This window comes from Engystomops pustulosus, chromosome 6, assembly GCF_040894005.1.
Source record: "Engystomops pustulosus chromosome 6, aEngPut4.maternal, whole genome shotgun sequence".
Lineage (NCBI taxonomy): Eukaryota > Metazoa > Chordata > Amphibia > Anura > Leptodactylidae > Engystomops > Engystomops pustulosus.
The window spans coordinates 64,118,785-64,128,751 of NC_092416.1; the positions used below are offsets into that span (position 1 = coordinate 64,118,785).

The 9,967-nt window shown below is 39.6% G+C and overlaps 1 protein-coding gene across 1 annotated transcript; it reads right to left on the reverse strand.

Moving 5' to 3' along the window:
• Positions 1-1,535: 1,535 nt before the first annotated feature.
• On the reverse strand, positions 1,536-9,701 carry LOC140135192 (nicotinamide N-methyltransferase-like). Its single transcript, XM_072156342.1, has 3 exons — positions 9,497-9,701; positions 9,132-9,339; positions 1,536-4,348 (listed from the first exon to the last, which is right to left on the reverse strand). Exons 1-3 carry the CDS (start codon positions 9,645-9,647, stop codon positions 3,922-3,924), a joined length of 786 nt encoding a protein of 261 aa, XP_072012443.1. The 5' UTR covers positions 9,648-9,701; the 3' UTR covers positions 1,536-3,921.
• Positions 9,702-9,967: the final 266 nt, after the last annotated feature.

Here is a 9,967-nt window from a genome sequence, read left to right on the forward strand (position 1 = left end):
TTTCCTGACACTTTTTTGGCACACAAAAGCTGCTCTACCAATTCCAATTTTACCTTCATGAATGTCGGTTGTGCACGAATTTATTAAGCGCTTGTGCCTAAATCTAACATCCCAGTCTAAACTACTGCAGGATTCGTGCACCAAAAACACGGACCCTGTGCCAAAATTGATGAATTCCCCCCTCATGTATGTGCATAACAGTAGCAGTATTATGCTGTGTCTCTGTATGCGGGGTAAGAGAAGTATTAGTGTAATGTGCCCATAACATTTATAGGAGAAATAGTACTATGCTGTTTTGGTGCAAATTTTGACAGAATTATATTGTAAACAGATTGATAAATCTACACCATTATGATGGTAAAAAAGGGGACCAGCTTCGGACAAGACCAAACATAACGCAAGAAAATTCCCTCTGTTGTTTGACCCCAATCAGATTGCTAAGAAACTGTGTGAGAATCTCCCAGGGGGTATAAAATATCATGTGCAGAAATGTAGATTGTATTCAAGTCTTGGGTGCTAAGTACCATATATACTCGAGTATAAACCTAGTTTTTCAGCACAAAAAAATGTGCTGAAAACCCAAACTCGGCTTATACTCAAGTAAAAAAAATATATAGCAAAACTCATCTTTCCGGCTTCCCCCACTGCTGGCTATATACTGGGGCAGGGGACTGGCTATATACTGGGGCAGGGGGCTGGCTATATACCGTGGCAGGGGGCAGGCTATATACCGGGGCAGGGGGCTGGCTATATACCGGGGCAGGGGCTGGCTGTATACCGGGGCAGGGGGCTGGCTATATACTGGGGCAGGGGGCTGGCTATATACTGGGGCAGGGGGCTGACTATATACCGGGGCAGGGGGCTGGCTATATACTGGGGCAGGGGGCTGGCTATATACCGGGCAGGGGGCTGGCTATATACCACGGCAGGGGGCTGGCTATATACCGCGGCAGGGGGCTGGCTGTATACCGGGGCAGGGGGCTGGCTATATACTGGGGCAGGGGGCTGGCTATATACTGGGGCAGGGGGCTGGCTATATACCGGGGCAGGGGGCTGGCTATATACCACGGCAGGGGGCTGGCTATATACCACGGCAGGGGGCTGGCTATATACTGGGGCAAGGGGCTGGCTATATACTGGGGGATATGGGATGGCAGGCTATATACTGGGGGGCAGGTGCTGGCAATATACTATGGGACAGGGTCCGACAGGCTCTATACTGGGGAGGCTGTGACCAATGCATTTCCCACCCTCGGCTTATACTCGAGTCAATAGGTTTTCCCAGGTTTTTGTGGTAAAATTAGGGGCCTCGGCTTATACTTGGGTGGGCTTATACTCGAGTATATATGGTACTTTTTCAAAGAAGTCTCAATTGGGCACAATGAAACAAGGTGTTCCCCAGGGTCATAGATTTTTCCATAAACTCCAACAGAGGCATACGTTTGAAACTTTACCTACCCTTTTGCTTCCATAAATCAGATTTAATATTATTATTATTAATCATAATGATAAACCAATAGACAGAACTGCATCTCGGTTACATTTATTTATCAATTCAAAATCACATGGCACATATTTTGTTGCATTGAGAGGAATTTTAATCATATTTTTTTAGTCATATTCATTGTACTTTTCCAGTCTCATGTGTTATCCTTAAAGGCATTTCCAGGGTTGTCACACGGTTAACTTTTCCATAAAATAAGTTATTAATATTGGATTTTGGGTCTAACCCTCACTGATTATTTAATTCCAATGGCCTGTAGGGCATGTATCAGATGTTCCGTGCTAGGCCTGTGCATGGCAGATAGTGTACTACCTTTTTTGTCCTATGGATAGCCCATCAACATCATACACATAGAAAACCCTCTATCCATTCAGTGATGACTGGACTGACATTTGGGTCAGTAATGACTGGACTGACATTTGGGTCAGTAATGACTGGACTGACATTTGGATAAGACACTGCATTGACATATACAATAAGAGAATAATCCTAGTTAGGTAGCTCCAACAACTTAAAAATGGTGGTAAGATTAGCTATTTAGTTTGGGAAATTACTCCTCAGTTTGGTGAGGCACAGGTTATAGGACTGCACACAGACTCTTACTAGACCTAAACATTCTGCGGGTATTGGCTTTACTGACATTTTATTAAACATTTTAGCTTAGTAGGATAGTGTATTGGCATAGATCCAGAGAGCCCAAACTGAATATATAAATGGAGAAAGTTATAGCAGGAGGTCCTCTGCCTAGACTACTGCTTCCCACTTTCAATTAACCTTTCTCAAAAATAGAGGCAGACACGCCACATCGGAGTGTGACAATGCTTGCTTCAAAGACTGGGTATCGTATGACATATTTTTATGATTAAGAAAAGATTATATCTTTTTTTTGGAATTTAAATAAGTCTCTCATTCTTTCAGCTTTAACAGTAATCTGGGACATTTTATCTTTTATTATTTCCTTTTTTTTTATTATGGAAAAGTTTACCATGATACATACAGTGAATGTATGAACTGAACTAAGGTTTAGAGATACAATCTCATCGGTGACAATTTATTGTGTAATTATTTTTTTGCTCCTGTTTACAATTTATTGTTCATATATATTATACTTTTTTGTCTTTTAGCTTTATATCGTGATGGCCCCACAAACTTTCATTGTTTATGTTTTATATAACATTTATGCTCTAATAAATAACCAAAAACATTTTATTGCCTGGAGAATTTTGGTGTAGCAGGACATTTGTTGTTTTTATTCACTTTTTGCATATTGCCTATGATACCAAGGCTAGTCTTTTGCACCCAACTATCTCCCCATATTTGAACTGGTGAGCACTTCCACATCCTTTTCTCAATCTTTCTCAAAAATAGACTTAATTCTCTAAAACTGAACGGAGTTACAGTCTGGCAAAAACTACCTCAGATGGAACAATTATGACCCCATCCCTCCCACCTCAAAAAAGTAGGTGGCATGCTGTATGTAGATCCACCTGTGCACTCCTCTTATCCTACACCTATTGTCTCTCTCAACCAGAAGGTCCTAGGAGATATACTTTTTGATGGAGTTTTCCCTACCCTCCCTCAGCTACAATCCCAATACCAGCAGGTACACATATCGACACCCATGCCAAATTACTGAAAGCTTTCCGTTACCCATTATACCAGGTAATCCCCTGAGAAGGGATTTAAGAAGCTAATAGCTTCCACAACACCTTGATGCAAATGAGCCTCCTGCTTATATAAGTTCTGAGCTCTGAGGGCTGCTTTCCTTGCTTCATCAAAACCTAGGAGAAAGATTTCTTTAACACCAAAGAAACTGCCCAGATTATTTGCAATGGATACGATCCAACAATGCAGAATACCAGGAATTGTGACATGATCTGCCCAAACTGGTTAGAAGTTGAAAAATATATATTGAACTAGCCCCAGTAAAACTCCCCAAAACTTACAATAACTAAATGCTTTGGCAGCAAGTGCTTTCCGTTGCAATAATATTAATTAAGCTCCATTGACATTCTACACAAATGCTATTCCTACTTCACTGGACCAACAAGGCCTCACACATTCTCTGCCTTGCAGAATTTGGTCACCGCACCTCTCTACATATCTCCAGATGAAGTTTACATATCACTTATTTCCCCTTCCCCAGTTCACTTGTGCTTCCACATACAGTACTTGTCTGGTCCTTGTATCCCTTCTCCATTATATAGTATATGATTTCTGCATGATTTCCACACTACTATTTCAAACACACTCTATTTATAAAACTTGATAAATCAATTTCAATGCTAATTTTTATATACCAAAAAGTGTAATTAACTGCCACATAAGTGAATACTATGTTTATATCTGTTTAACTATTCTTACATTTTATCACTGTAAGAATGTGCATAGCATTTTAATTTTATCTTCATTTTGGCTCATTCTCTCACCTTTACAGCAATAAGAATCCAAATTGCATCATGATCAGTGATATCACTGCTCAATTTGCTTTTAAATATTTCCAAACATTCAATGGTAAAGCCTGCATCTGCCACGGACCTCCTTACAAAGTCTTCATCCATAGGCAAGGAATGGAATTTGTGTTCCCCAATTTTATAAAATGACTTATTAAATGCCCCAACTAAAATTAATCGGCCACCCACTCTTATGAAGGATGATAATATTGCAAGGATTCTGCAGTATTCCTCTTTGTCCTTGCTGACATGTTGATGTAAGTATATGCTGACCAGACTGTCGGCCTTCTCCAGTATGTTGGGTTCTATTGGGTTAGGTTTTTTTACATCAAAATTTATGATACTTTTTATTTTTTTTCTTAAAGTTTCTTCTTTTTCTATCCATTTTTTACTGAAAAATAAGAAAAGGACAACTTATCAAGGTCTTTGAAGATCATTAAATAGTGTGAAATGAATAAAGAAAACAAGAGTTCCTATTATTCTTTTACTCTTTGGCTTGGGACTGCTTTTATAGATAGGGATTAGCTATTCTATTACACATGTCAGCTTTAATACTGGATTCTATAGGTAAGAGACTTATAATAGGTTTGTCTAGATAGGAGCCTTTGTACAAATCTTTAAGGGGACATTTACCTTTGACTTTCCTGCTATGAGGCACACAGTGAGGCAATATAAGCTTGTGGCGATGGGACAGTCAAGTATGCAGTAGTTTTTGGATCTAGGCACTGCTAAGAAGCATCAGATATCATGGCAAAGGTTATTATTAGGGATAAATTAGAGATCTTGATTTGTATATCAGGGGGAAGTAAATGATGTTGCATGCTCACATTACTGCATGGGGCAGGACAACAGAGAAGAGGTAAAGTGATAGGGGGGATACCAGGCATGGTTGCTTGCTTCCTTACAATTGTAATGGCACGCAGGATGGGTCATTACGAAAGTAAGTCTTTGTTAGTAGTCTGCTCCCTGCTTGCTCCACTATTAGTAGGGCCAGTTTTCTAGCCCTCTGACACCCAAGGACAAGGCTGAGATCTAAATCCTACTTCTCCACGGAACCACAAAATTCAGAATACACAGCAAACCAATTGCACTGCCTTGTGTGTGCTTGTAGAGAGGAACAATTACAGCCTGCTACCTGCTGCTTCACTGGACTGTGTGCCATTAAAGAGACTGAGTTTTTGTTCAAGATTTCTGTCTCCATGTGTGATCCCTAGTCTTTTGCCGCTAACTCCATGGGCCACCCCCTTACCACAGCGGGAGTGCCCTAAGGGGAAACCTTCACTACACTGTGGTCTTGTCTTTTTATTAAATCTCCCCACTGGCCTTGACAAGCATGGACAGGCCTAATCTCCTGGACCCAACCACCCGTGACATATCCAGGGGCTAGGCCACACTACACGCCACTCAAGTCCAAGAAAATCCAGAAGAATCATAGGCTGACACCCTCCTGAAAATACACAGATGCTCCGGTCTTGAACTAAGGCCCTTGAACTTATTAGCTCTGAGAGCCAGGAATACATGTCACCATAGAAACTTATCTCAGGCAGCAATGAGATTGGTGATGGGAAGGCAGCTGCATTGTTGTGTAGAACATGGAGTAGTACTTGTCTCATATTAAAGAGCAGAAAGCACCCGAATTGTGTTTCTAGGTGCACAGGACCACAGACTGTTAAAGTAAAGAATGTGATTTTTAAATAAAGCTCCCCATACCCAACTGAAAAGTTAATACTGGATATCTTTGGTTACTTGGCACCCAGAAACGCAATCATTAGGAGGTAAGATTCTCCTTTTTAGTAAGATTAAGATTCTCTTTAATATGACACAAGTACTGTCTTTGAAGGTGCCATAGCTCTGGAGATACAGCTTGAACTGTGCCGCCATTCCAGCGTGTCAGTTGAATGGAAAAGGAGCTGCAGGGAAACAAAGCTGACAGCATGAAGTATATGAACACTCTGCATCTGTAGCTGGGAAAGGTTTAGGAAGAGGCAACCAGAAGCCCTGGGGAAGAAAGTATAAGTGGTTTATTACTGCTTCTGTTTTCTCCTTTTTTCACTGCATAAAGCTGCTCACTGCTCTACAGGCTGAGCTTAATGAGAGTTGCTGGGTCTGATCAGACCCAGTACAGCTCTAATCAGATATTAGATGCTCCAGTAGCAGGGGAAAGCTTGTAAGTGGAAAAAAAACTATAGAAATGTGCACCAGGGGTCTTTAATGACTTCATTGGGAACATGCAAAGTACACACAAATATAAAATACTAATAAATATTTAGAAACATAGATAAATATTTCCGCCCCAAAAAATTATATAATGGGGTACACTGAGAAATTGTATTTGAATGCCTATAGTACAACACTTACAAGTGTATGATTTCTAATACACATAAATTCTCTTTAAAGATTATAAATAAAAGTTAAGTTTTATTGCACCTTCCATTTCCTCCATTTTTTTTCTTCATCCTTATCCTATTTTATTGATTAATTTAAATACTGACTGGCCAATCTTATCCCCCATATGTGATGGAAGGTGTAGTTAAAATGCAGATTGCAATGGTTAACATTCAATAAAAACATGAAAAAATCAACAATGTGAGTATAAATGCAGATATATACTGTATATAGTCCACAAACAATTTGTATAAGCAGATCTAAAATGAGTGAAGTTACACTGTGATAGTATGCATGTGGACCTGATGCAAAACTGCATGACTTGGAGGCTATAACAAATAATGTCCACAAGGTGGCATCAGAATTGTAAATCTAAATATAGAGGCAGACTAATATGTGACATTTGTGCAATATCATGGCTTAAATAATACCCCCAGTCAAAAGGACAGACCTGATGGAGAATTTCAGCATGACATGTTATATAGGATCGGAAGGAGAACTCATACTGATATCATACTGAAAGCATGTACAGGTGGTCCCCTACTTAAGAACACCTGACTTGCATATGACCCCTCATTACAAACGGACCTCTGGATGTTGGTAATTTATTGTGCTTTAGTCCTAGGCTACAATGATCAGCTATAACAGTTATCACAGGTGCCTGCAATTAAGATTTATTGTTAATCCTGGTTCTTATGACAATCCAATATTTTTAAAATCCAATTGCCACAGAGACCAAAAAATTTTTGACTGGAGTTACAATAATAAAGTATACGGTTCCGACTTACATACAAACTCAACTTAAGAACAAACCTACAGAACCTATCTTGTATGTAACCCGGGGACTGTCTGTAATATACATTATGACCGCTACATGGATGTATAAGTGCAATAGCAATTGGATTTCACCCGATGGGAAATGATCTGAATGTTGCAAACGACCCTGCAATAGCCCAAATAGACGTAAAGTACTTAATAAAGATACATAAAATCTGTTTTGTAATTAAGACCATTTGAGTATTGTATATTATACTGGAAAATCCAAAAGGCAAAGGTTTCTGCCAATCACCTCCTCTCTTAAGTTTTTTGACCCTTTCAATGCCATAAATCTAAAAGAATTTACATCACCTTGGTGTTGATACGCAAAGTGTTAAGTCTCAATAATGTCTCCGGGATGTCTTCCGAGCTGCACCAATTCTCTGGAATGTCCTTTCCCGGACTATGAGACTAATACCCACCCTTTAAAGAGAACCCGTCATGCAAAATAACCCCCCTAAACTAAATATATTTTCATAAACTGCCATTAGAGAGCATTGCCTCCATCCCTTCATTGTCCCTCTACATGCCTGTAAACCTAAGCAATGAGGTCCTAAAGCTGTATGCAAATGACCTGTGAAATGTCCAATGAAGCATTAGCATATTCAAGCTGTCCACTCTATTCATGAGTGGGAGGCACAGCCACACCCCCAGTGCATGACTGACAGCCTGTATAATGATGTGAGGCTGTATAATGATGTGCTTCCTGGTGCTGGTGGCCACGCCCCCTGCAGCCTGTGTGTGCATGTGTGTGTGTGTTTAGGAGAGATACAGCAGCTCCAGGCAGCCATGTTACAGCAGAACATGTCAGATTCATGTGTAGCTGATGTCTGTGTCTCTCACCTGTATATTAGGAGGATGCAGCATGTCAGCAGATGCAGCACTCACACTAGCCATGCTTTACTATACATTACACACAGACATGAGCAGGGGGAGGAGAGGGGAGGGGTAACAGGGGTGACATCACTGCCTCTGACCATGTGACCAGCCTCATTTACATGTTAAAGAATAGATGATTTTACAATGAATAATGTATGAAATAACAGGCTGGGATGGGATCCTTGTGTGCTGCTCCAACAGGTAGAGGTGACAGGACAAGTGACACAGACCTGATGACAGGTGCCCTTTAAGGTTTCAAATGTGCTCTTAAAAGCCATCTTTTTAGGCAAGCCTATCTTAGTCGCCAACTGCATGAAATATCAGCTAACTAATCCAGCCTCTGTCCTCCTCCTGTCTGTTTTCTGGTGAACACCGGATAGATACTAAGGATTCTCTGCAAGCCATTAATATTGTATGTAAGATGGCGTCTGCTGACTGGTTCAAGCAGGAGCATTTTTTATTAAATTCTTTTATACTGTTCCCTTATGAAGAATGGCTGGAGCATTATACAAGCTCTTATACCTCTTGTGTCACCTCCTTCCTCCTCATAGGGTGTAAGCTCTTGTGATCAGGGCCCTCACTCCTATTGATCCATATGACTGTTTGTTCTGTGTAATGTTATATACTTGTATATGTCCCCTATGATTTGTGAAGTGCTATGGAGTATGATGGCTCTATATAAATAAAGAATATTATTAAAAAATAATATTTAAGACAAGGAATTTTTCATTATAGATGATATCTGTACAATATCATTTATGCGCTTGAGGTGAAATAAACTCCTCACTTTTTTCACTTAGGAGGGCTGCCTTCTTTTTTGGCCATTTATTCTATCAATTAGAGTTGTAAAGTTTGGGATAGTATATATAGTATATATCCCTATTTATATGATGAAAAGAGTGGTTTCCAGCAAGAAAGACAACACTGAAAACCCATTTGCTATTCTACCATTGGGTAACATTGTAGTGCCAGTTAATATACTATAACAAATTTATATTGTTATTTGGATTCCTTGTTCTAATAATTAGTTGTGTTCTAGAGCTTATAAACACAAATGTTTTCTAAGACAAGTCAAGGCAAAAGTCATAATTTACCTATCACCTTCCACTTCTGGAAAAGCCTCTATGAAATGGGACCAGTCAAAAGCTTCTTGCTCTTTGTTTATCCATCTCTCCATTTCCTTAACACAGAAATCATTTGTTTCTAGAATAGTGATGGATGTGACATAATCAGAGATGGCAAAAAGATGGAAAACCAAGGGTCCACTTGAGAAATCAATCAACGATCCCAATTTGAAATTTCCTGTTTAAAAAAAAAAAAAACTCATTGTCAACATGAATAAACAGCAGCATCCATAGCAGAGATTGTCTGTAGGATCTGCTCTCGGAAGCTTTAGCTCATCATGTGCATAAAACAGCCAAAAGTGTCCAAAACAATCCATAAAACATAGAGAACTCACCTGAAGACTGCCATCTTTGAAAAACGCCCATTGGAAATAGAAAAAGCTCCTCAAACAGAGTTTTATCAGAATCAGGAGAGCAATATGTAGCTAGATGATCCTTAGGATCAAACTCATCGGCATGGTAGCACTTGTAAGAGCCGGAATCCATCCTGTATCTAGACAATGTCTTACTGTCGGTCCAACAAGCTTATTTATTTATACACAATTTGATGAACAGCAAATAAACTATATGTGTGTGAGCGCATGTCTCCAGTCATGTGGTGTTAGTTTCATGTGATTATTTACTTTCTCATGCTTTAACCCCTTCAGGACATAGCCAGTTTGTACGTTAAGACTCTTTTTTTGTAATCTGGCATGTGTCGCTTTATATGGTTATAACTTTTGAACACTTTAAATTACCAAAATAATTTTGAGAATGATTTTTGGTATGAGCACAAAAAATGTGCTGAAAACCCAAACTCGGCTTAT

What these genes read in the sequence shown, in the direction of transcription:
- LOC140135192 (XM_072156342.1), bottom strand. Translation starts at nt 9,647, where the DNA reads ATGGATTCCGGCTCTTACAAGTGCTACCATGCCGATGAGTTTGATCCT. An exon ending in TCAAAGATGGCAGTCTTCAG is followed by an intron (nt 9,340 to 9,496) that starts GTGAGTTCTCTA and finishes TTTTTTAAACAG; the next exon opens with GAAATTTCAAATTGGGATCG. An exon ending in CCAGAAGTGGAAGGTGATAG is followed by an intron (nt 4,349 to 9,131) that starts GTAAATTATGAC and finishes CTTATTTTTCAG; the next exon opens with TAAAAAATGGATAGAAAAAG.